Source organism: Mesoplodon bidens, assembly GCF_964165515.1.
Source record: "Mesoplodon bidens genome assembly, chromosome: 1".
NCBI lineage: Eukaryota > Metazoa > Chordata > Mammalia > Artiodactyla > Ziphiidae > Mesoplodon > Mesoplodon bidens.
In genome coordinates, this window is record NC_138176.1 from 169799122 (window position 1) to 169824977 (window position 25856).

Below are 25856 nucleotides of genomic sequence, written 5' to 3' on the forward strand. Positions count from 1 at the left end.
ACTCTTGGGTGAATTTTCATCATCTTCAATGTGAGGTTTAGGTTTCTCTCTCTTTTTTTTTTTAAATAGGTGAACATTCACATGTTTCCAAAATCAAACTTACATTAAAAAAGTATACATTGGAAAGCCTCATTCCCACAGCTGTATTCCATTGTGTTCCATAGTTTAATCAGTAAGGGTAGTGTTTTTGGAGAGAGATTTTGGAGCCTGGAGCTCTCTGAAAGGGAGGCCTTGGTGGGTGGGCATTTGGAGGCAGCAGGGGACACTGGGGAGTCAGCGAGCAAAAGAGCAAAGGACAGGAAGTGGGGGACATTCCACTGACTTGGTAATTCTTCCTGGAGCCTTAGGAAGGAATTTATCTCCCTGGCTAGCTCAGGAAAACTCTGGATAAAGTGTATGGGGAGAGAAAAACCTGTCTCTGGGATTCATTTATTCTGTTCATTTAACAAATATGTACTGAGCCCCTATTCGCTGTCAGGCCTTGTGCTCAGACTGTGGGGAGCCTAAGGGCAAGATCTCCATCCTGGTTTAGCTGGAGACAGGATGTAAACAGACTCACAAGCAAAGGGCGCCAACTGTGCAGAGCGGTGAAGGTGGGTGTCCATGGAGGAGCCAAGCTAAGTGCTATGGGAATTCATGCAGGGAGAGCTCTTGGAGGAGTTGGCCCTTTCTCAGCCTCAGACCCAGGCTCAGATGTCATCTCCCCCAGGAAACCTTTCCAGTTCTACACACACAAGTAACAGCTCCCTCTTCTGAGCCTCTTCAAGCTTACACTCAATCCCACTGTTGTACTTACCACACTGTCCTCTAATTCTTTTAATATCTCCCTTACTAGACTGAAAGCTCCCTGATGGTGGGTCCTGTCCTTTATTCTCGGTGCATCTCTGAATCCCTAAAACCCTGCACAGTGCCTGGCTTTCAGTGTAGACATCTATTAAATTTATTCCATCTCTCCACAGAGGAGATAGAGTTTAAGCTGAGCCCTGAAGAACTAGTTAGATTTGGACAGGTGTAAAAGATAATTAAGGAGGACAGGCAGATGGATGGGGGTGGGGGGAGGGGGTGAAATGTATCTTAAGAGTGATGGGGAGGGGACCATAGGAGATTAAAGCATGTTAAGGTCAGACTGAATTCTTGGTGTCCCCGGAGGAGAGGAACCTGGAGGCTGGAGGTCACCTAATACAGGACAATGGTTTTTTCAGCTCTAGGAGCAAAATGAGGAGAAGCTGAGATTCATTGGGAGACTCATTTTCCCAGTGACTTCACCTGGATTTCTGTGAAGGCAATTAAGGATGTTATCTCTCTTTTTAGGCCTCATCCTCCCACCCATGCCATGATTCCAGCTAGTCAGGATAGAAGTTTCTAATTTTTTCCTTAGATCAGCATCATAACATCTTGATTTCAAGAACTATCGAGGAGAAACTGTAATTTCAGGTCACCCCTGGCATACCAGTTCATTTTCAAACAACATCTATAGACCAAGGGCCATAATGTTTAACATGAACTGAGCAGGAATGTGACTCTCTTCCTGGCCTTTGGACTGAGAAGGAACCACAGAAAGTCAAATTGCCTCCGGACAAAAAAACAGGACACCCGGTTTGAGATCTTTAAGAAAGGTAGGGAGTGATAACATGGAAGCTGGTTAGACCAACATTCAGGCTGAATTTATAATCCCTTCTGAAACAACACAGCCTTTCTGAATTGAAACAGTTCCGTGAAACGAGGCAGGAAGAGGTCCTACCACGCACGCACACCCTCCGCCGCCTCTCCAGACCCTGCTGACCAAGCCAAATTATTATTATTTTGTTTGTTTGTTTTTTCAGTACGCGGGCCTCTCACTGTTGTGGCCTTTCCCGTTGCGGAGCACAGGCTCCGGACGCGCAGGCTCAGCGGCCATGGCTCACGGGCCCAGCCACTCCGCGGCATGTGGGATCTTCCTGGACCAGGGCACGAACCCGCGTCCCCTGCATCGGCAGGCGGACTCTCAACCACTGCGCCACCAGGGAAGCCCCAAGCCAAATTATTGACTGTAGACTCAAAATTGATATGCCTTGTGGGAAAGGAGAGGAGGGCTTACCAGCCAGTAGCTGAACAATCACAGTCCAGTTCCTTAACACAACAAATTACAGGCCTTTTACACAGGAGCACCCTTCTCACAAAGTGATGTGCCTGTTGCCAGCCTGACAAGGGAGGTGCCTCGTGACACTCAGGAGGTGGAAGAGATACTTAGCAAGAGAGCAGACTACCTAGCAGTCCTGGTCAACAAACCTCAAGAGAGGCTATTTGAAAGGTGCCCCAGTGTTTATCCTTTAACACATATGAAGGACCGATCAATTTGTGGAGACCTTAACTTTCTCTAAGTGTAGGGCTGTCTTATTAAGGAGATGCTGATTTCTTCACACCAGGATACTCTTTACAGCCCAGCTTGGAGTTTTCATTGGGAAGAGAACAGTGGGAATGGAAAGAAAGGTTGGATGTGAAGAAATTTCCAAGGGTGAACCTGTAGCCAAGGAGGCCATGACCTTGCTTCTTATTACACTGAGAAAATAAGAGCTATCTGAAAAGAACTTCCTTGTGTTCCCACTTCCAGATCTGCCAGCTGGCCCACAGTATACCTAGCCACACTCCTGAAAATCAATGAGTTGTCCATGCCACTCTCTAAAGCCATGCCATCACCATGCCCGGTATGCCACCTCCTCTGTCTATTCCTATAATTGTCTCCTCTCTTTCCTTTTACCAAAATTTCTTACCCAATTAAATAATTCCTATCACAGAATGCTATAATATATCCCATCTTAAAAAACAAAAACAAAACTTCCCCACAGTCTTCCTCATATTCCCCACATTCTTCCTCACATTCCCCACATTCTTCATCCATTTCTTCCTTACCCTCACTCTCTGAAATTCCTTCCTGTCAGGCTTTCACTGCTTATCATCCGCTGAGAGCAGTCCTGTCAAGGTCACCACCGACCTCCGCCTTGTAAAATCCATTGGTCATTTCTCAAGTCCTCACAAGTGCTTGTCCTCCCACAGGGTTTACCAGAGTTTGGCCCCTCCCTCCCACTTGAAACATTTGTTAAGTGAAAGTAATTTTCTTACCTTGCCGAGCTGCTTCTTCATTCCCCCTTCCTAGATGCTCCTGTTCCAGACCTCTAAATATGAAACTGGCAAAGGGCTCAGTAACCAGACCTCTCCTCTCCCCTACCTACACTCGCTTCCTTGGGGCATTTAGTCCCACGGCTTTAAATCCTATTTATATTTCTTTGTCCACCTAGCGTCGAAGCTTTAAATGTCATTTATATATAGTGATAATTTCCAAAATTATATTTCCAGGCCCATCCTCTTCCTTACACCCTACTTACATACAAATTCCTACTCTACGTCTCCACTTGACTCCAAAAGGCATCACGAACTTAACACACCCTAAATCAGACATTTAATATTCCTCCTACCAAACTGCTCCTCTCACAATCTTCCCCCAGTTTCGGTAAATGGAAACTGTTCTTCCACTTACTCAGGGCAAAATCTTGGAATCATCCTTGACTCCTTTCTTTCTCTCACATCCCACATCCAACCCATCAGCAAAATCATTTTGATTGTCTTCAAAATATATCCAGAATTTGACTACTTCTCACCACCTCCACCATCACCTTTATCCAAATTACTATTAATTCTCACCCGGATTATAGTAGTAGCCCCCATACTCTCACCTCTAGTAAGACTCTTAGTAAATCTCGCTGGGAAGGCCATATAAGGACTGAAAAATGACTGATGGGGACTTCCCTGATGGTCCAGTGGTTAAGACTCCTCACTCCCAATGCAGAGGGTTTGATCCCTGGTCAGGGAACTAGATCCCACATGCTGCAACTAAAGATCCAGCATGCCGCAACTAAGACCCAGCGCAGCCAAAAGTAAGTTTTTTTTTTTTTTTAAAGAGAAATGACTGATGGATTTGCCAGTGTGGGTCACTGGTAACGTTGATAAGACTGCTTTCACTGGATTGATCGGTAGGCATAAAAGCCTGACGGAACTGTATTCCACTCTACGGTGGAATCCTACATGCTCCTTGTTGATCTGTAATAACTCACCAAGAAAATTTCCCTTTCAGAGCCCTTGTATTTGCTCTTCCTTCTGCCTGGACCACCTTTCTTCCAGGTAGTCACATCTGGAATACCTGCTTTCTCTCTCTCTCCTGAATTCAGATTTCTATTAAAATGACAGCTTCTGAGAGAAGATTTCTCCTATCAGGCTGTTTAAAATAGCACCATCCACTCTCAGTCCCTTTATTTCTTTATCTTTTTTCTCTTCATAGCATTTATCACTATTTGAATATATCTCCTTATTGGACGTCTCCCCACCCCACTACACACACTAGAATGTAAGCTCCGTGAGGGCAGGGGCTTTGTTTTGTTCATCTACTGCATGCCTAGCCGGGCAAATAGTGGGTACTCAATAAATATCTGTTGAATGAATAAATAAGAGACATTCGTCTCAAACGCATAGAGTTACTACCAAGAACGTGCAAGCATACAAAACTTTAAGACCTCCGAATATGCCCCCTTGGACTCCAGGAATGTGGGCTTGCACCCTTAGCGCTTCTCTTTGACGTCCCCCTCTTAGAAGACATACGGTAGCGCCTCCGCCCTCGCTCAAATCTCGGGAAAGGAGGGGCGGAGGGTTTATGTCATCACACTGCGACCGCCTGCCCCGCGACGCGCCGGGTGCTGGCGCAGCCCTTCGCTCTCCCGGCCTCCCCCTCCCTGGTTCCGCGCTCTGGTTCCGCCATGGAATCCAACAAGGATGAAGCCGAGCGCTGTATTAGCATCGCCCTCAAGGCCATCCAGAGCAACCAGCCTGACCGAGCGCTCCGCTTCCTGGAGAAGGCGCAGCGGCTGTACCCGACGCCGCGAGTTCGCGGTGAGTGTGAGATGCCGGAGATACAGAGGGGACATTAGAACTGATGGGGGGAATACGGGAACGGACCGACGGGAGCAGTTGGAGGAGGGGGAGGGGTGGCGAGGCGCGGCTACGCCTGCGCACTGAGACGCGCGGTGGCCGCCGGGAGGTGTAGTCTTTGGCTCCCACGCCTCTCCGGGATGCTGGACACCTGATGACAGGGGCGACAGCGACTTCAGATTTCCAGGTGCTTGCAGAACGCTCTGAGATTTGGAGTTCCCAAGAATGAGAGGCGCTGGCAGACGGGGCGAAAGGAACTTACGTGGAAGAGAAATCGAAACTACTTTTCCCAAGGGGCCTTTCGGTGGCCCAAGGCCAGTTGCCGGCCTGAGAAATATTATAGTTCAGGAAAATAAAGATAACTCCTCTGAAGGAGAGAATGAGTTCTATAGAGGGAAAGAGGACTTCCGACCTTCGGACGGCCTGAAAAGGCATCTCCATATCTTCACTCCCTCGCACGTCTCCGGGCGAGGGCCAGGGACCACCCTCCCCAAACTAGAGCCTGCCTTTTCCACATTCCACACACCACCTTGGAGCGTCTGTCCTGAGACCGGGCTCTTCACTCCCTCCTGGAGACTCTTCTCCCGCTTGCGAGATTCAGAGCGATGGCCTTATCCTCCCCCACCCACCCTCGCCCCCAAGAGTCCATCAATGGCCGGCCATATGGACGGCTGGTCAGCCACAGGCTGCTAAGCGGCCCTAGACTGTTTCCAAACCAGAGAGGGAATAGTGAGGTTGTCTCTACTACTGATCACCTTCCTCTACCCAGGAACCCTTCTTTTCTTTAACCTAAGTCTTCTTTGGAGTTTTTCTTCATACACGCTGGAGGGGAGAAAGAGGTTGTCCATTAAAGATACAGAGTTTGCGCCTGCAATTACCACTTAGTAAAGTGGCATATAGCAGGTACTCAAAAGACCTGGGTTCTCATCCTAACTGCTACCATGTGATCTTTCTGAGCTTGGGTTTCCTCAACTGGAAAATTAGAGGGTTGGCACAGATAATGTGAATAACAATCATACCCATAGGGCTTTTCAGTTTAGAGAGCTCTTTCAGTGCATTTTCTCTCTTGAGCCTGCCCTATCAGGAAGGCAGAGCAAAGATCATTATCTTTGTTCTATAGATGAGGAAATATCTCCGAGGCCAGGGACGTACCAGGATTACACAGCTAGAAATTGGAAAGTTCTGTGACTCTCTACATGTTTAGTAAAGGAATGAAATGAAACTGAACAGCAGCAGTCAGCCTTCTAACTCTTCTTACCTGCGTTATGCAATTGAGAAAGGGTAATAGTGGTGGAAGAGGCAGCCTGGAATGCCTGAATTTTTCTCCCTCCTGATTCTGCAGTTGATCTTTGGCCTGTTTGCCTTAGAGAGAGTTTCAGTCTGTATTTTCCAGGATTCCTGAGGTAACCTGCTCAAGGAACTTTTCTGTGAAATCACACTCTGTAAAAGGGGAGCCCTCTATATGGGGGGGGCTTCCAGCTCTCAGCGTTCTGACTCTGATACTTCAAGGGTTCAGAAACAGGCAGCCAAGAAAGCATGGTAACAACATGGCCCGTGGAGCTCTTCTGTCAGCAAGCCCCCTCATCCAGTTCAGGTGTTTGGATGGATGTCCTTCCTGGGGCACAAGTACTGGAATTTGCTCAGGCAGAAGAGTGACCAGCTGCATATTTGTCATATTCATGTTATTCTGAAAAGAGTATATGGCTCGTGATTCTCTGTGAACTTCACCTTGTGCCATCTGCAGCCCTGCACTGAGCTGACAAGGATGTGGGGGTAATTTGGGCTTGAGATGGGGAAACCCTGGTTAAAAAATATTAGGTAGTTGTCTACACTTGATGTTTAAAGTTTGAACTCATTCTGGATATGCATTTAATGCAAAGACTTCTTTTGTTTCATTTGCAAAGTCTCTGCGTGTTGCTAAGTGGTAATAACAAGATTGGTAAGACATGATTGTTCACCTTAAGGAGTTTCCGATCTAGTGAAGGAGACAGAGTTACAGAAAACGTAGTATTGCAAACCGTAAAACAAGAGCTGTGATTAAACAAAAATTAAGCGCAGTGTTAGATGCTGAGAACTTAAGGATGGATGTGAAAAATCCAGTTCCTTCCCTCCATGAGTTCAGTCTGCTGAGGTGGAGGGGGTATGGGGGGCGGGGGCGGCGCAGAGGATAAACTATAAGCAGTATCATGACGGGGACGTAAAATTAATTGTAGATCACAGCGAGGGAAGGCTTCAGGGAGGCCGCATTTGAACTGCCCTTTGGAGGAAGGTAGGAGACTTGAGAAGGGCATACGGGGAAAAAGACATGGAGGCTGGAAGTTGTAAGAGGTGTGGGGGAAGGGATTCAGTTTAACAAGATGTGGAGGCTGTGGCAGTAGTAATTTGAGTGTAGAGAGGACTATGGTTGGAAAATAGGATGGAACCAGGTGGTGGGAATTCTCTCCTGCCATGCCAGGATATTTTCACTTTATTCTGTAGTTAATGGAAAAACTACTGAAGTTTTTGATAGCAGGAGGAAGATAAGAGTACTTATTCTTTTTTTTTTTTTTTTTTTTTACGCGGGCCTCTCACTGCCGTGGCCTCCCCCGTTGCGAAGCACAGGCTCCGGACACGCAGGCCCAGCGGCCATGGCTCACGGGCCCAGCCGCTCCGCGGCATGTGGGATCCTCCCAGACCGGGGCACGAACCCGTGTCCCCTGCATCGGCAGGCGGACTCTCAACCACTGCGCCACCAAGGAAGCCCAGGGTACTTATTCTTAAAAAGAGAACAGCATGGGCCTTCCCTGGTGGCGTAGTGGTTAAGAATCTGCCTGCCAATGCAGGGGACACGGGTTCGAGCCCTGCTCCGGGAAGATCCCACATGCCGCGGAGCAACTAAGCCATGCACCACAACTACTGAGCCTGTGCTCTAGAGCCTGCAAGCCACAACCCTGAGCCTGCATGCCACAACTACTGAAGCCCGTGTGCCTAGAGCCCGTGCTCCGCAACAAGAGAAGCCACGACGATGAGACGCCTGCGTACTGCAACAAAGAGGAGCCCCTGCTCACCACAACTAGAAAAGCCCACACATAGCAACAAAGACCCAACACAGCCAAAAATAAAAAACAAACAAATAAATAAATTTATTTTTAAAAAAATAGAGAACAGCATAAAGGGTTAATGAGTGGGAAGAGAGACTCAAGGCAGAAACCTGCTGGGAGACACTTGCCTTGTGTGGGTTAGGAGTTATGAGGGCCTGAGATAAGGCAGCATGGATCAGGATAAAGTCACTGAAGGAAAGGTACTGAGCCTTCTGTGAGAGAAGGATGCTGAGGAGAAACGGGGACTCAGAATTCAAGCCTGTGTGACCTGGAAGAAACCAAGGCTGAAGAACATGGGTGGGAAGAGATGGGCAGAATGCAAGGTGCCTGTGGGATGTTCCAAAGAAGCTGTCAGCTTGGAGCTCAGGAGAGAGCTTCCGATTCCAGCTGAAAGTCTGCTGTCATTAGCTGGATGGAGCTCATTGGAGTTGTGCCTGGCTGAGGTCACTGTGGAAAAGTGTGAAGCATGTAACAGAGGCTGCTGCAGGCACAACCATTGCCACATCTGCCCTTAGGCAATAGGCAGAGACAGAGGAAGCAGGAGAGTGAGCTAGAGCAACAGCAGGAAGAGGCAGTCCCAGGAGAGGGCAGTGGCCAGGGAGCCATGGAGCCATGTGTCAAGGAGGCTGTGAGCAGCACTGTCGTTTGCTGCAGAGGCCACGTGGGAAAAGGGCAGGTCGAGAAATGAAAGGGAGAGGAGCAAGCGCATGGGTGGAAGATCGGTCTTGGAGAAGTGGAAGGACAGACGGAGGGCTGGGGTGAGAGGAGGCTCAGAGAAACCTCGAAGGGTCAAGGGACCTCACAGTGAAAGGATGTGAGGGGACTTGAAACTCTGCCGCAGGAGGTGGGATGGGGAGGCACCGAGGGCCGGACAGATGTAGCAGGGCCCTGAGCTGGGAAGTCACAGGGCAGGGGGCCAGTCTGTCCCTTTCTGAGAGTTTCTGTCCAGCCCCTGCAGCCTGGTAACCCTTGGCTTCACTGCAGGCTTAGCAACAATGATGGAAGGCACTGTGTTTTCCAGGGAGCTGATGAGAACATCTGCAGGCCTCAGTTTCCCCAGCGTACAAAGTGAGGGTTAGCCATGGAGGACAGCTCGTCTGCCTCAGATTCAGTGGAAGCACCTGGCTCAGAGACTGACACAGTTCAGAATGAGTAGCTGGTAATACTGTGATCTGGGCTGATGAACTGGCCAGCCACGGGAGCAAGCTGGCCAGGGAGGTGAGGGAATCCAAGGTGAAGTGCTGGGGAACTCAGGGCTTCGGGAGGTAAAGTCTCAGAACTCAGCGGGCTTTGGACCTAGTTGTAACCGTGAGATGTCAGGCCGTGCCAGACTCCAGGTCCACGCCAAAGGCTGCCCAAGGTTCTATGCAATGGCTGGCTCTGGGGTCCAGGCTAAGTCAGGAAGGCCAGCGCTCAGGAGAAGGGAGGATTGGTAGCTGAGAGAGTTTGGCATTCAGGGTCCAGGAATGAGGGAGGTACCAGGGCTGGCAAGGTCCAGGGTGGGGCTGTCTATTGAAGGACTGAGCGCACCCCGCATTGTGCGATCAGTCCTTCCATTTACCTTATTTCATGGAATCTTACTTACCCCCTGAACAACTCTGTGAGGGCAGGGACTGTGTCTTCACTGAGGAATTAGATAACTTGACAAGGCCACATGGCTAATTAGCAAAGGCCCCAGACTGTCCTGCCCCACTCCCAGGCTCTTTCCCTAATCCAGCCTCCCTCTCCTCACTTAGCTTGGGCACTGCAGGTACATAGAAACACCTGGAGATGAAGTTACAGTAACAGATGACACAGTGTTTGCTGGGCATTGTGCTCAGTTCTTTGTAAGCATTCACTCATTTACTGATTTACTCTTTCAAGTTTCTTGAGGGAGATAGTTTTACATGGAGAAGCTAAGTTAACTTGTCCAAGGTGACTCTGATAGCACGTGGCAGGCCAGGTTTGAAGCCGGGCAGTCTGACTCTCCAGTCTGGGTTTGAGGAGGGGCCTCCCCCAGTAGCTTTGGCTGTAGAAATGCGCTCACATCTACCTGAACTGCTACTGCTCCCAGCCCAGCTTTGGTCTCTTCCACCCATTTCCCTTCTTCTTAAATGTCTGCCAGCTTTACTGGGAAAGAGCAGAGTCAGGATTTGAACCCAATCATGTCTGTCTAACTCCATCGCCACATTAAGCTATTCTGTCTCCTACTCTTTTGTTACTTTGCCTGTCAGCCGCTGTGCCATGAGGGATGTAACAGTGAGACAGGATGAGGCGGTCACATTCGGGGCCTAGCAGAGGAGATATCCAGGCCACAAGAGAGACTTAATTGTCGACAACCAGAAATCTTGAATTGCCACCTCAAATAGGAACGTTCTGTGTGACCCAGAGCACATCCATTCCCCTTTGGGCTCTCTTTCTGCAGTGTAGGGAAATTAGAGGGGCTGATTCCATGTAACTGCCTAAAAAGCTTCCAGAATCTTCCCTGAAAGGTACTGGAGAGAGTCCATCCCATCTCCTGGCTAATGCTCCTGTGCATCTACAGCAACTGAATGGCTGGTCATGTTGTCCTTAGGGCATCAGCCTGGACCACTGGGGCTTCCAGAGAAATCGAAATAAACAGCTTCTTTAAAAGCCCTAGGAAACCAGCAAACCAGCTCCTCCCTCAGTGCCATCTTGATCAGCATCACTTTACCTGTTGGTTTCTTCCTTTGCCATTTCCTTGGTGCCTGGCATAGACCTGGAGCCTGGGATGGCCTGACGTCTCACGGTTACAACTGGGTCCAAAGCCTGCTGGGTGCTGAGACTTCGCCTTCCTAAGACTTGCAGCTCCCCAGCGCCCACACCTTGGGTCCCCTCACCTCCCTGGCCAGCCAGTTCATCAGCCCAGGTCACAGTATTAGGAGCCCCTCATTTCGAACTTCTACTCTATGTCAGTCTTTGTGCCAGGTGCTTATACACATCTCATTTCATCCTTATCTACTGTGAGGAAAGCGAGATTCAGAGCAATTTCACAGATCAGCCAGGGTCAGAGTGTTAGGAGGTGGTTGAGCTGAGATTTGAAACGGGGGTCTTTGTGAATGAACTTCTCTCTTGGAACAGCTGTGCTGGAAGGGGCTCCCCCTGCCAGGCTCGCGTGGTCTGGGATAGCAACGTAGTCAAGAGTGTGGTTCCAGGAGCTGGACATCCTGGAATTTAACTGCTGCTCCTCCTCTTGTATAGCCACAGGCAAGGTGATCAAACGCAGCTCCTCCCTTACAACAGGGATGGCAGTAATAAGACCCAGCTCTAAAGTCACTGTCAAGATTAAATGGGCGAATACACGCAGAGCACCGTGTCCAGGCCTGCTGACTCATAGTGAGCACTCATCACTCTCTCCTCTCTGAGTGCCTTCTCAGGCTTTGCTATAGGAGCCTCTCCACCCCATCATGCGGGGCAGGCTCACCTGTCAGCCTCTGTATTTGGATTTCCCAGCTGCTGACTCAGTGAGAACACGTGAATTTACTGCAATTCACGGGCGGCGGTGGCTCAGGACACAGTGGTCCACTTGAGCCCCCGTGCTCTGCTCTCAGCGAGCCCTGCTCCAGGCTTTGGGTGAGACCCACAGGCGTCGCAGTAGAGAGTGTCTGACACCCAGCACGGTACCTGGAGCCCCGCAAGCACCTGGTACACTTGAAGGAAGCTGATGACCATCCAGGCTGTGCTGCCATCCTTCCTCTGCACAGAGGGGTCCTGGGTCCCTGCAGTGGTCCAGATGCCTGGTTTCCCAGGGTGCTGTACCCCAGGCGTGACTAGGGGGCTCAGAGCTGGTTTTGTGCCTGTAATAAATGGGCACAGTGGACTCCTGCCAGAGATATGGGCCTTTCCCCATTGAGTCGGCAGGCACCAAGGACTTGGGTTTGAATAACTGTGACCCTCTCTGAGGGTGACCGCTAAGGCCCTGTATAGACTATGAACATTGAAGTAGGACATTTGATGTGGCCAGCCATTTGGAAAAGGTAAACAATAGCAAGCAATGAGCACAGCAGATGTTAGTCCTGAGTCTCACACCACCTCTGGCCCTCTGGGGCAGAATCACTGCCCCCCCATTCCTCTCCATGGCTAAGGGAGAGAAAGCCTTCTCCAGGAAGCCTTCCAACCAATCCCAGCTGACTCAGATGGTCCAGCTAAGTGGAATCCCCATGACAGAGTACTTTGCCCATCTTCTCACTCAATGGAGGGTGGCTATTAAACACATTACTTTGTTTTTTGTTTTTTGTTTTTTTGCGGTGCACGGGCCTCTCACTGCTGTGGCCTCTCCTGTTGCGGAGCACAGGCTCCGGACGCGCAGGCCCAGCGGCCATGGCTCACGGGCCCAGCCGCTCCACGGCACACGGGATCCTCCCAGACCGGGGCACAAACCTGCGTCCCCTTCATCGGCAGGCGGACTCCCAACCACCACGCCACCAGGGAAGCCCTACTTTGGGATTTTAAAAACCTAAAGCGTTAATGGTTTATTTTTATGCTGAGTTTAAAAATGGTCTATACCCTAAGAACTGTGGATCCTAAGAGAGCAGGCAACTATCCCATTAGCCCTCCACAGGCCCAAGTCAGGGAAGGAGCGAGCTTCGTTGGGAAAAAGACTGGGTGGGATGCGGGGGTCCCGGGATCTCCCAGGGCCAGGCAGTCCCTCAGCCATTGCACATGGCCTTGCTGGAGGAGGAGCCCTGAATAGTTTCCTTGCTTTTGCACAGCCTTGATCGAGTCCCTTAACCAGAAACCGCAGTCGGCCGGCGACCAACCGCAACCCACAGAGGCAACCCAGGCGACCCATAAGAAAGCAGGTGGGGCCGGCGCCCCCTCAGCCAACGGTGAAGCCGGAGGAGGAGAGAGCACCAAAGGCTACACTGCCGAACAAGTAGCGGCCGTGAAAAGGTAGAGGGCTGGGCGGCAGGCATGGGCCAGAGCCTGGGGTGTTGGGACATTTTCAACTCTAGAGAAGGCTTCCTGCAGCCTGTCATCCACCTCACCTGGGAGGGTCTTAAGGCTGGAGGAGGTTCAAGAAGTTGAGCTCACCAGGCCCTCTCCTTGTTTCCCACGAGGCTCTGGAGTGCCGGCCTCAGGGCTCCACTGTTCCTCCCGCCAAGACAGCCCACAGCAGAGGCTGGAAATGCTGACGCTGCCGGCTTCCTCTGCCACTGGCCAGCAGGTCCTGGGCCTCTTTACACAGCCCTGTTTGTCAGAGATGAGGCCTGGTCTCCCCTCCAGATACTCCCACAACCCACACTCCTGCCCCCAACAAAGGCCCTTTCAGATCAGAGCCTATGTGGGGTAGAGTGGAGACAGGAGACGGTTATCCCTCCAAGGCTTGGGCCGATCCTGCACAGAGCAGCTCATTACCAGGCTGAGACGGTCCAGCCAAGGCTTCTCAGGAGTAGCTGCTCCTCCCATTTCTCCTGAGGCCTCCCTACCAGCCAGCCTCGGGAATCCCTCTGCAGTCGTTCCCACATGGTCCTGGCTGCTAGTGAAGACACTGTCAAGCTTAAGGCCTGGGGTTCAGTCTCTGTGTGACCCAGCGTGACTATAGTTTGCCATAAAAGCATTTGCCAAATTTACATCTTTCTGACCAGACAGGATTTTGACCAGACAAGCCCATGGGTTATAAGCAATAGAAACTGATTGTGGGCCAAGAGTCAGGGGTTCTCCAGGGAGCCCAGGAATAAGAATTAGTGGAAGAGAAACAGCGTCTCTTCAGGGCTCTGTGATGGGGTGAACAGACACCTGCCGTGTCTGGCCTCTCTGTTACCCCCTCAGACTCAGATAGCCAGGAGAGTAGAGCTGGCAGAGCCGGGAACACACCTGCCCTTGGGCAGAGGCCCCTGATGGACGGACCCTGACAGTCCTCCTGTGGTTGCCTGCAGTGAGGGTGCTGTTAGCGCAGGGAAATGGTTCCTGGCCTGGCAGAAACAGCGACTGCCCCTCTTAAATCCTGAGTGTATTCTTGCTGTCTCTACTGGGCCTGTCCTGCTGGTCCCCAAGCCTGCTCAGAGCTGAGCACCCACACTGCTCTTTCCTCACCTGCCACACCTCCCCGCCTGGGTCCACGTAGAGGTCCCCCACCGAGCTCCACTCCCTTCTCTAGGGTCAAGCAATGTAAAGATTACTACGAGATCCTGGGGGTGAGCAGAGGGGCCTCAGATGAGGACCTGAAGAAGGCCTACCGCAGACTGGCCCTCAAGTTCCACCCTGACAAGAACCACGCGCCTGGCGCCACTGAAGCTTTCAAAGGTGAGCCGGCCCTGGTTCCCTAGTGTTTGGGTGTTCTGATCGCCTGTCCTTGGGAGGGAGGGAGGGAAGGAGGGAGAGAGGGAGGGAGGGAGGGAGGGAGGGAGGGAGGGAGGGAGGGAGGGAGAAGGGGCTTTTCCAGGAAATGGCCTTGGGAAGTGGCTCAAGTCCTCCCAGCTCAGGAGCTGCTTCCTGGGAAGAAGGTCGTAGTAGCCGCCTCCAGCCACATGGTATGTCAGAGCACAGATGGCGCCACTCCTCCCTCTCGTTGCCCCTCACTCCCCGGGGGTTACAGGCCGGGAACTGAGGCAGGAGAGGCCCGGTGGCTTCTCCAAGGTCACATGGTGATTGAGGGGCAGAAGCAGGCCTCCTGACTCACCCGTGTTCACGTCCTCATCCTGGGATCTTGGTAATAGTTTCCCTGTGCTGAGACACTGGGTGGCCCTGAGTCAGAGCTTGGTGGCCTCCTCAGCACCAGCAGCCGTGGCCAACCCACCCCGGCCTGGCCTCTTTACACACACACCCCCTCCCTCTCACCACACACAGCCTAGGGCCTGCCCTGGGGGGACGTGAAAGTCTCTCTGGCCTCAGGGCCTGTTGGTTCTGGGGTGGGTGCTTCAGTTCTGGCTGAAATGATAGGCTGCCCTTTAATCATTTATACTTTCACTGAACAAATCAGGCACATGTGCCGGCTCTGTGCCAGCACTGAGTTGCTGGGCGCTGCAGTTCCACAAATATTTCTTCTCTCACACCCACCTTGTCCTCAGTGGGACCTTCAGGACCTTAGGCTCACTCCCTCTGGGCGATGGCGTGGTGACCAGCCCTGTCTGTCCCAAGCAGGGTGCTGTGCAGTACGAGGCCTCGGACCACAGCCAGGTGGGGAGTCTGCAGCAGAGCAGACCCCAAGACCCAGTGTGCCGTCTCACAGCGCTGCCCCAGGTGCTCCATTGCAGGCTGCTTGGGGTTGGTCCCCAGTGAAGCAGTCTGCAGGCATCTTCCCCTGCTGCTGGTCCGCCAGCCCCAGGGGAAGAAGGAGGATGGGACTGGGGAGGCAGGGTAGCTGTGGTTAATGTTTCTCCAGCCCTGACCTCTGCCTGCAGCCCTGCCCGACAGGCACTGAGAGACCGCACCTGGCCTCGGGGCTGTCACAATGGGAGGAGGAGGAACATTCTCCTTATTCTCAGGGGTTGCAGGTTGTGAAGAGATGTAGCTTTGACCTCCTCCTTTGAGAGAGTGGGCCACTGGCAAAGGAGCAAGAGACGAAGGAGGGCTCGGAGCTGGGGCCTTTGGGGCACAGGCCTCCCACCTGGGGGGCTCTAATGGGGAGGCCCCAGGGCTGGGCCAAGGAAGAGCAGCTGGGACCTGGACCCCAGGGAAGACAGGGCTCGCCACGCCGCACAGCCAGCAGTGGTGAGCCTGGGGACGTGGCCCCTCCTGGGAGTTCCTGCTGCTCTCCAGTTGATAGCAGCACACCGCGTGTTTGTGCAGCCCTCACGTCGTGCTGTGACTTCGAGATTACATACCCTCCAGAAAGGGGTGCCCCATCCCACTGGACACCTCAAGAGAGAGTGATGAGGTGGGGGCGTTTTGGTGGTTTTCATAAAGTCAGAGAGCCGACTGGAAGCAAGACACACCTGGGTTTGATTCCTGGCTCTGCAGCATCAGACCTGTGTGAGCTGACACTTCACCTCTCTGAGCCTCAGTTTTCTCATTGGTAAAATGGAGATGGGCTGTTAGGAGTAAGAAAGATAATGCCCATAAAGGGCCTGGCGCCTAGAAAAAATCGGACCATCGTCACGAGGTGGAGAGCAAGGAGCCTGAGCGTTAATCCTTCACCCAGCCCAGGCTGCCCGCATTCACGTAGCGGTATTCTTGCATGTCCCCCACCCGCCCCCTCTTGCTCAACAGCCAGACTTCCCGCTGGCCCCTAGGACTCCTGCTTCCTAGAGCAGCACTTGAGTACCTGAAGGAAGTGAGCGCTTGGCCGCCATGGGCGCCTCCAGCCGCACCCGCAGCATCCTCGGGCCTGACCTCTCTACCTCCTTTCTAGCCATTGGCACAGCATACGCAGTACTTAGCAACCCAGAGAAAAGGAAGCAGTATGACCAGTTCGGCGATGACAAGAGCCAGGCAGCCCGGCACGGCCATGGGCACAGGGACTTCCACCGCGGCTTTGAAGCTGACATCTCCCCTGAAGATCTCTTCAACATGTTCTTTGGAGGTGGCTTCCCATCTAGTAAGTCCCGCCGCTGTCCACACAGCCAGGCCTCCCTGGTGGTGATGGTGGGAGACTGGATGCCAGCCTCTCCCGTTCTCAGCAGCCCCACTCCTGACTCAGTCCCTCTGACCCCCCAGGTAACGTCCATGTCTATAGCAACGGCCGCATGCGCTACACGTACCATCAAAGGCAGGACCGCAGGGAGAACCAGGGTGATGTGAGTGAGGAGAGCACTGGGGAGGGGACGGGGAGGGTGTCTGGTGCCACCCGAGGGGATGGGGCCTGGGCTGGGGAGTGATACCCCTCGCTGACATTCTGCGGCAGCAGTGCCCCCAGAACTTCAGCCGGGAAGCCATCTTGGCCCCCCTGTGCAATCCCGCTGAGGGACACCAGAGGGAGCCATACTGCCCAGCACCCACAGCCAGAGTGGGGGTTTCATGGCCTCTGCTGGGGAATATAATGCAGAAATTTCTCTACCTGCAGGCAGGTTCCAGTGTGAATGGCCTTTGTGAGGTCGATTTGTTCTTCTGGGTTTTTTTCCTTTTTTTCAGATTTAATTTTATTCATTTTTGGCTGCGTTGGGTCTTTGTTGCTGTGTGCGGGCTTTCTCTGGTTGCCGCGAGCAGGGGCTACTCTTCGTTGCGGTGCACGGGCTTCTTGTTGCAGTGGCTTCTCTTGTGGAGCACGGGCTCTAGGCGCGTGGGCTTCAGTAGCTGTGGCGCACGGGCTCTAGAGCGCAGGCTCAGTAGCTGTAGCGCACGGGCTTAGCTGCTCCGTAGCATGTGGGTCTTCCGGGACCAGGGTGTGAACCCGTGTTCCCTGCATTGGCAGCGGATTCTTAACCACTGCACCACCAGGGAAGTCCCGGTCAATTTGGTAAGTCCTAAGTGACATTTTCCAAGCAACGGAAAGTTAAACTTAATGATAGAATTGTAAAGCATGACAACATAGGGCTGGCTCTTCTTGCTTCTTTTCAGCACTCTTTAAAAATGTATACAGGGACTTCCCTGGTGGCATAGTGGTTAAGAATCCGCCTGCCAGTGCAGGGGACACGGGTTCGATCTCTGGTCCAGGAAGATCCCACATGCCACGGAGCAACTAAGCCCGTGCGCCACAACTGCTGAGCCTGTGTGCCACAACTACTGAAGCCCACGCACCTAGAGCCTGTGCTCCGCAACAAGAGAAGCCACCGCAATGAGAAGCCTACACACCGCAACAAAGAGTAGCCCCTGCTTGCCACAACTAGAAAAAGCCCGTGCCCAGCAACGAAGACCCAACGCAGCCAATAAATAAATAAATGAATGAATGAATAAAATTTATTAGAAAAATTTATACAAAAGGTATAACAAGACAGTGCATCAAACATATTTTGAATGCCACAGATTATAAAACCAGCTGGCTGACTAAAATTAAAGCAGTTAGCTAAGATTAAAATACTGCGGACAGTTGCAGAATATTTAAAATTATGCCAGGCAGAGGGGTTGGTTCTTTTTTGCTCTGATAATATGGCCTTCTGTTTTTAATCCGTGTCTTAAACTTTTATTTTGTGTGTATTTAACATACAGAAGAGTTTTTAAAATCACAGATTATCACACAGTGAACACATTTTTTTATTTATAATTTCTTAACTGGCAGTTTTAAAATGGGTCATATAGTCATATGGTTCAGAATTCAGAAGGGTGTATACAGGGAAGGTCTCCCTCCAGCCCTGCCTCCCAAGTATCTGGAGGCAGACACTTTTGCTCGCTTTTTTTCTGGTATTCTCTCACAAGTAAATACGTAGACCTACCTCCCACCCCAGCATTTAACCCCAACTGCTGCTTTGTTTTTATCTGGGGAAACAGGCAGGTAGAGGAGTTTCTGTATTTTGGGGACCCGTGGGAGGGAAAGGGAGAGAGTGGCGTCATGGCCTATCTGCATGGCAGCTGGCTGCCACCACCCGGACTCCATTGTGCTGGGGGAGCCGGTGGCGTTTGCCGCCAGCGTTGCCCCCCACCCAGGTCCAGCTTGGGTGACCGTTGGCTCTTCCCTCCAGGGTGGGCTGGGGGTGTTTGTCCAGCTGATGCCCATCCTCATCCTGATCCTCGTGTCAGCTCTCAGCCAGCTCATGGTTTCCAGTCCACCCTACAGTCTCAGCCTGAGACCGTGAGTACCTGCAGCTGGGGTGAGGCCGGGATGGTGGGTAGACAGGGGCCTTTGAGTCTCAGCCCCCATCAGGGCCCTTCCTTCCCATCCTCGTCCTGCAGGTTCTTGATCAAAATGCAGAAAGCTGCTTAGAATCCAGACTTGCCCTGTTAAGCTGAGGTTCTTGATCTTTTAAGGGTCATAGTCCCCTAAGAAAATGCAATGAAACCTGCAGATCTTTTCCCTAGAACACTGCACATACACCTGGTCTGCATATGATTTCACAGGCTGCATGACATTCTCCCCATCTTATCTGCTGGCCTTAAAATAAGAACCGCTTCTCTTCCATTCTGGTTGGGGGCCCTGGGGCCATGGGAAGAACAGGGGCTCTAGAGTAAGAGCAAGGGTGGCTTTGAATCCCAGCTCCTCTACTAACTAAGCAGCTGTGTGACCCTGGAGTAGTTACATAACTTCTCTGGTCTCCTCATTTATAAAATGGGGATAATAATAACATCTACCTGCTTATGAAAAATAAATGAGTAATACACATAAAATGCCAGGCTCATTAGAAATGCTTGACAACATTTGTTGAATGACTGTATGGTCTCAACCACCAATAGTGAACTTGGGCAAGTTACTTGCCCTTTCAAAGCGTCAGCTCCCCTCATTGATTTCCAGCACCTGGCCCAGGCTCTGATCCAGAGCTGGTGCTCAGCTTCTATTGCTGGAAGCCCTCTGCTTCCACCTAGTGGCCCGGCTCTGCCTGGGAGCCTGGCAGGATCCCTCTCAGCCAGCAGGGAGCAGAGTCAGTCCACTGGACCCACAGCAGCCGGCACAGGCGCTCTGTGGCCTGATGCCAGCCTTCTTCTCTGCAGCCGAGAGCTGAGAGGCAAGAACGGGCAGACAGGGGCTGTCCTCATCAGAGCACTAACTCCTGTCTGCATGTTGAGGCTCTTCCCTGAGCCTGCAGAGCCTGCAGTTGGAGCTGGAAGATAGAATCCAAGAGCTGGAAGGATACAACTCCTTGGAATCCTTCCTGTCATTTTGTTCCTAAGACTCTTCACTCTATACTGGGAGCTCCTGGGTACACAGGCAGGCCCTTAGCAATGATTCGCTTAGGGGATGAATGAGGGAATGGAGGCACAGGGAGCTCAGGTCACACAGCTCGTTAGAGGTGGAGCCTGTGCTCGCTCCGGGTTCCCTCTTTCCCTGACCAGGCCCTCCCAGAGAGGGGCTTCTCCGCAGAAGCCCCAGCAGCAGTGTGGTAAGCAGAGAGCCTGAGGAAGGCCTTGCCGTAGTCTGTGCCACTCATACGGGAGGGACCTCCTGCCTTTTCTCCGCACCCTCATTTGCGTAGCATGGAGTTCCTGCTCTAGTTTGGGAAGGAAGCAGCTGCTCCTGTGGCCTGTGTGGCGCCTCCTGTTGGGAGCCCCAGTCATCCCTAGAGCTGCCCTGGGCCTGGGGACCCAAGCCCACTTTGTGCCTGGTCTGTTTCTGGCCAGGTCGGTGGGCCACGTCCACAGGCGAGTCACTGACCACCTGAACGTCGTTTACTACGTGGCAGACACGTTCTCTGAGGAGTACACAGGCTCCAGCCTCAAAATGGTTGAACGGAATGTGGAAGACGATTATATTGCCAATCTCCGAAACAACTGTTGGAAGGAGAAGCAGCAAAGTGAGTGTGTGTGTGTGTGTGTGTGTGTGTGTCTGTCTGTCTGTCTGTCTGTGTGAGTGTGTTTGGGGACACAAAGCTTGAGAGCAGGGAAGGAAAAAGCCCTACTCCCCCAGTGATCTGTGGGCACTGCCCTGCGCCAGCCATGTCCTAGCCAAGAACCAGCCTCCACCCCTGTGTTTCCCTGGGGCTGGGAGCCAGGAGCCACCTGGAGATGTCCTCCAGCTTCCCGTAAATCACTGCAATCAGCCTGTTGTTTGGCTGCCGCAGGTAAGTATGTAGAGAGAGACTGGAACATTTCTCCTCTCCACCCACTGATTGGGCATCGGGATCTATCCGTGGGACCCTGGGGCCGTCTCACCAGAATAACAGGTTCTCTCTTTGGCCGGCCTCACCTACACTCTGTAGAAAGGGGCCTCTATTCTGCTCCCAAGGTGGGACCGTATTTCCTTCTCCAGGGTCTACCCTAAGGGAAGCCAGCTCTGCCCCAGCTCCTGGGCCAGTAACTACCTTTCCTCTCCTGAACAGGCCAAGCAGGCATCGTAGCAGCCTTAGAGGTTGCCCTAACCCTGCCCCATTGCTTTGCAGAGGAAGGCTTGCTGTACCGGGCCCGCTACTTTGGCGACGCAGATATGTACCACAAAGCACAGAAGATGGGCACCCCGAGCTGTAACCGACTGTCAGAGGTGCAGGCCTCCCTGCATGGATAGTCCTGGGCCAGCCTGCCACCGAGGTCCAAGTATGAGCCAGGGCCTCCTCTGCCCTGCAACTCCTGGCAGCTCTGGTCTTGGTCATGAGGCAGAGGAGGGTGGGAGGAGGGAGGGAGGGAGCCTGTGATCGTGGCACAGTTTCCCTGTCCCCAGCCTGGCCTCCAGCCTGCAGAGTTGGGACAGCTCTGGGGTGTGCTGGGAAACTGAAGTCTTTAGTGCCCTTCAGTGCTCCTCCACAGCACCCTACCCCACTTGCTGGCTCTGGAGCTGTGGGGTGCCCAAGGCTGCTGCTGAGGGCCACTCATGCCTCTTTGGTCTACTTCAGCCATCCAGTCCCCTTGGCCCTTTCCCAAGTACAGCAGACTATTATCTGTGCCCTGGGATTTAGGCTGCCAAGTATTACTGGGCCCCCAAAAGCCCCGCCACACTCCCCAGCTGACACCAGGATGAACCACGTGGGAACGGGTGGGCCGAGAGCCCTTCCTCTTCCCCTGTCCTTCCAGGCAGGAGGAAATGGAACAAGATGGTTGGGCAGCCAGACAGCGCCCGGAGGGGGTAGCCGACAGGCTGGGAGCAGGAGGGGCGCATGCCCCCAGACTGGTCCTTGTCTGGTGGGTCAGAGGCACTCTCAACACCACTGCACCTGGAAGCCGCAGGCATCCGGCCCGCCCAGGCCTCTCACCTGTGGTCAGAAGAAGGGAACAGAAGGTCATGAGTTCAGGGTCGAAGGAACAGAGAACCCTTAGCACAGAAGGAGTGGGGGAAAAAAGGTGCTGGTAGCAGGCTCCCCTCCTCCTTTACCCCTGTGTGTGGATAGCAGGCTCTGTTCCCAGCATTTGCCAGAGGGGACAGCTTGGACCAAGCCCAGAGGAGTGTGGGCAGAGCCGCTAATGGTTCTTTTCTGTGTTGGTCCGCTGCCCACCCCCCTCCTCTGCCTGTGTCCCCTCAGCAGGGATCCAGCTACAGACTCTGCTTTGAGGCCGTTTGCTGGTGCCTCTGGGAGAAAGAAACAGACTGCAGGAGGGTGACGGGGCAGGGGCTGAGGTGGGCAGCGCCGGACAGGGCCGAGGAGTTGGCTTGTTAGTGTGGGCTGAACTGGAGGCTCTGGGGCACGTAACTGCCAAGCTAACTGTTCCCACTCTCCTCCCCAGACTATGAAATCCCTGGAGAATTTGTGGTGACATGCACTGAGCCAAGGTGACGAACTGTATATTTAAGGAAAGAAAAAAAAAAGAAAAAAAATGGAATTGGAGGCCGGACGCTGCACAACTGCCCTCTCTCTCACCCAGTAAATGCAGAAAGCTGTTAGGACAGACAGGAAAACCTGCCATGGGGCTGCTTCCCTTCCTCCCAGGGCTGGCAGAAGCCCAGGCTCCACATCGGCTCTCTCCTAGGATACAGAAACCATGACAACGAAAGTAGAATGTAAAACTTGCAGCAAATGTCTGTAGGAAGGGCTGGGGGAGGGGGCACCCAACTGCCTTTCTTCCCCCCTCCCAGGAGCTACCACCAGTCACCTCCGTGGAGGTAATCAGAGGTGTTGGCCAAGGATAGAGAGGAGGAGGAAAGAGAAGTCTCTGTAGAATGTAATTTATAGATGCGTGTATATGTATCTATTTATATGTAAATAACACATATAAAGATATAGAGATATATAGAGATATAGTCTACTTTTTAAACTATGCAGGGATTTGGTTAAGTTGTTGAGTTGATTTCTTCCCTGTTGTAGAAAACAAGGCCTGTTTGGGGAAGGCAGCCTGGTCCTTCAAAGGCTAGACATTAGCCATAGCTGACAGCATGCGGAAAGTTGGGCCACAGCTTTTAACGTTCCCCTCAACCCCAACCTGTTTTTGATGGCAGCGGTAATCATGATATCATAAATCTGCAGAGAACTTGGAAGGTTGCCAGCGGTATGGTTAAACTGGAGGGGCGCAGGCTGCGGGGGAAGAAAGGACTCCTGGGGCCAGGTGCCAGGTCAGTATTGAGTCATGGTAGAGGCCCCAGATGGCCTGTGGGGATGAGACCACCCACCGCAAGGTTGGCCAGATCAGGTGGGCACTTGGTCCTGGTGCCCAGGAGCCCCCTGCCCCTGCTGCCACTGAGAGCAGCAGTGTTGGAGAGGGGAGCCAGGTTCTGCCTGACCACCTCCCCCCTTAGTCCCTATGTGAGTTTTGCCTTATAGGTGCCCCAGGGCACAGCCCCATTGTTGCTACTGGTTTTTCCTAAGCCATGTACCAAGGACTCCAGAAGGCTTTTCCTCCCAGAGTCAACCACGTGGGGCCCAGGACGCTGGGGCAGAAGCCGACTGCTGAAGAAAGTCCGTGACCGTGGGCGCCTCTGTCTCTACCCTCCGTGGACATGATGCCACCCGGCCTTCTCTTGCACGTTGGATAAAGGATGCACCTGAAGCAGAAGGGTTTTCTTATGGTCACCCTCAAATGAGGATTTTTCTCAAAACAGCAGTTGCTGCCAGGGGAAGGGAGGGAGGTTTTATTTGTTCCCACAGTTTATACTGGGCCTTTTGGAGTTATCGTTTTTCCCAAATTTTCCTCTGGTGGTGGGTGTGTCATTGAGCCTGCCATCCTCCAAAGCCTTACTACCCCAAGCTGCCAGCCAGGAGGGAATCACCACCCTCCCAGAGCTTCTCTTGGCTCTTTTTATAGAAGTCCCCCAACAAATAGGATTCTTGCTGGGAAAGGGGGCCTGGTTAAGGAGAAATGTCAAATACGGTTTTTAAACAAGGTCCTGCCCTGTGATGAAGCGCCCCCACCCCCGCCCAAAGAGATGCTCAGAACTGGATGTGGGTGAGAGCGCCCTGCCCGTGGTGGCCCTGGTGCTCGGCTCCCACCACCCCAACCCTCTGGTCTCAGTAGATGTCCCTAGACGGCTGAGCCATGTGCAATAAGAACATAGATCCTAATGGATCCACTGAGAAGCTGTATTTCTTGAAATAGAATTCTGAAATTGTATATCTATAAATATATGTTTATTATGTGATTGGTTGGCCTTGGTGGGTCTGTGTAGAGCAAGGGGGTTGAGCTGCGTGGGGAGCAGGGTGCAAGCACCTGTTGCTGCTGACACTGTCCAGCCCATACCACCGGGAGTTTTGGTGGCAAGCCTGAATGTCCCCTCGCCCCAGCTGACGGCCACTTCAGTCACAAGTGTTGTTCCAGGGCTGACTCCATCGCCGCAAAGGGTAAGAGAGGCTCAATTAGGCCAGGACCCTGGGGTCCCTGACACCAGTCCAGGGTGAGCAGCCCGGGCCACGATCACAGCCCCTGCCTCCCCTTGGTCCTGCTCCCTCCCTTCCATCCTTCTGATGCCATCAGGCCTGCTATGAGCCCAGCAGATTTCCCTTCTCCCCAGCCCGGAGCTCGAGCTCACCCTGGCCCAGAGCAAGGGAAAAGTTCTCCGAGTTTCTTTCCGTCTCTGGCTGCACAGCCTTCCCAGCCACCCTCCTCCCCCAGAGGGCTGGAGAAGTTCGAATTGTGGCAGCCCGAGTAGGGCTTTACGTGAATGGAGCAGCAGATCTGCCCGGGCCTCCCAGAGACAGGGCTCAGCAGCCCTGACTGGTGGCCCCAGGCCCCTCCTGCTGCTGCTCCAGCCAAAGACAGGCAGGCTGCCCGGTGGTGCCACTGCAGCCCGGGAGCTCATTGGCTGCCCCCACCCAGGTCACCGCAGCCTGCCCAGCCCGGTCTGCGAGCTGCCACTTGTTGGCTGCAGTTGGCAGGGGCGTTGCCAGCCGCCCCCATTAACCCACCCTAACCCCCTGCCCTTGGCTGTGTGGCTATGTGAGCCAAAAGGGGTGGGACAGACGCCTTCGACTGTTTGCTGCAAAAAAGAGCCTTTGACAAGCGTCCCCACCCACTGTCAGGTGGCAAAACAAGCGCCTAGTCCATCCAGGCTCCTGGGATCAGCCAGCTTATCTCCTTGTCCCAGGCTGCCTCCAGGTCTCGAGAAGGGAACTGCTCCAAGGGGCAAGGAACACACACCCCAGCCCGACTGTAACCTCATCCCTGCCCCGAGTTCCCCGGGCAGGGTCACCTGGTTGTTGAGGGGAGGTGCACAGACAGATTCGGGTAAATAGACTGTTGACACAGTGTCAGCTCTGGAGCAGCTCAGAATCCTTACCAAAGGTCACACCATGTGATTTGAGCAAGTCTGCCCATTTCCCAGAGCAGGAAACTGAGGCCTGGGTTAGGGAAGGTAATGCCCAAGGGTCTCCATGAAGCTGTGCATATCTTTGGGGTCTATGTGGCAGAGGAATCATTCTGAAAACACTTGCTGTCCTCGAGGGGATCAAACCCACTCGTGCCAAGTAGAGTGGCAGGAGTCCTGAGTTCAGAAGGGTGGGAAAGGGGGGAAAGACCACACTAAGGAAGTGGACTTAATCTCAGGGGCTGGAGCTGGGGCCGGGCTGCCCTTATGAGCCATGCACTCTCTCTCCTGGCAATGACAAAGGCATCCACTCTGCTATGCAGGGCAGCTTCCCTGAGCTGGAATCACACCCCAGAGGCAGCGCGGTGGATCAGTTGGGTGTCAGTGTGGACCCCACAGCCCAGCTGCCTCCTGGGCTGATCCACGTACTGGCTGGGTGGCTTTGGGTGTGTCACTTAAGCTCCCTCTGTCTCAGTGGCCTCATCTTCAAAATGCAGGTAATAAAACCACCTACTTCATTGGGTTATTTTGAGGAGTAAAAGTTATCACATATACACACTTTAAAAAAAAGCAGTCCAGTACATAGGAAGCTCTATTTAAGTGTTGTTATTCATTCTCAGTCAAAGATTAACTGAGCACTAACTGGGTGTCAAATCCCAATCCAGACACCGAAACCACAAAGGCGGCTGAGATTC

General features: G+C 52.8%; 1 protein-coding gene across 3 annotated transcripts; it reads left to right on the forward strand.

The window, feature by feature from the left end:
- Positions 1-4702: 4702 nt before the first annotated feature.
- DNAJB12 (DnaJ heat shock protein family (Hsp40) member B12) lies at positions 4703-24000 on the forward strand. Of its 3 annotated transcripts, none has more exons than XM_081229865.1 (9): positions 4703-4917; positions 12749-12929; positions 14137-14282; positions 16330-16515; positions 16635-16714; positions 18533-18642; positions 20124-20296; positions 20882-21032; positions 22155-24000. In XM_081229865.1, the coding sequence occupies exons 1-8, from the start codon at positions 4785-4787 to the stop codon at positions 21001-21003; spliced, it is 1131 nt and encodes a 376-aa protein (XP_081085991.1). In that variant the 5' UTR covers positions 4703-4784; the 3' UTR covers positions 21004-21032; positions 22155-24000. The 3 variants fall into 3 exon arrangements, with proteins under 3 accessions (XP_081085991.1, XP_081085992.1, XP_081085990.1); XM_081229866.1 differs by having other exon boundaries at positions 20882-21026; XM_081229864.1 differs by having other exon boundaries at positions 4715-4917; positions 20882-20979.
- Positions 24001-25856: the final 1856 nt, after the last annotated feature.

What these genes read in the sequence shown, in the direction of transcription:
- DNAJB12 (XM_081229864.1), top strand. Translation starts at nt 4,785, where the DNA reads ATGGAATCCAACAAGGATGAAGCCGAGCGCTGTATTAGCATCGCCCTC. An exon ending in CGCCACTGAAGCTTTCAAAG is followed by an intron (nt 14,283 to 16,329) that starts GTGAGCCGGCCC and finishes CCTCCTTTCTAG; the next exon opens with CCATTGGCACAGCATACGCA. An exon ending in TACAGTCTCAGCCTGAGACC is followed by an intron (nt 18,643 to 20,123) that starts GTGAGTACCTGC and finishes GTTTCTGGCCAG; the next exon opens with GTCGGTGGGCCACGTCCACA.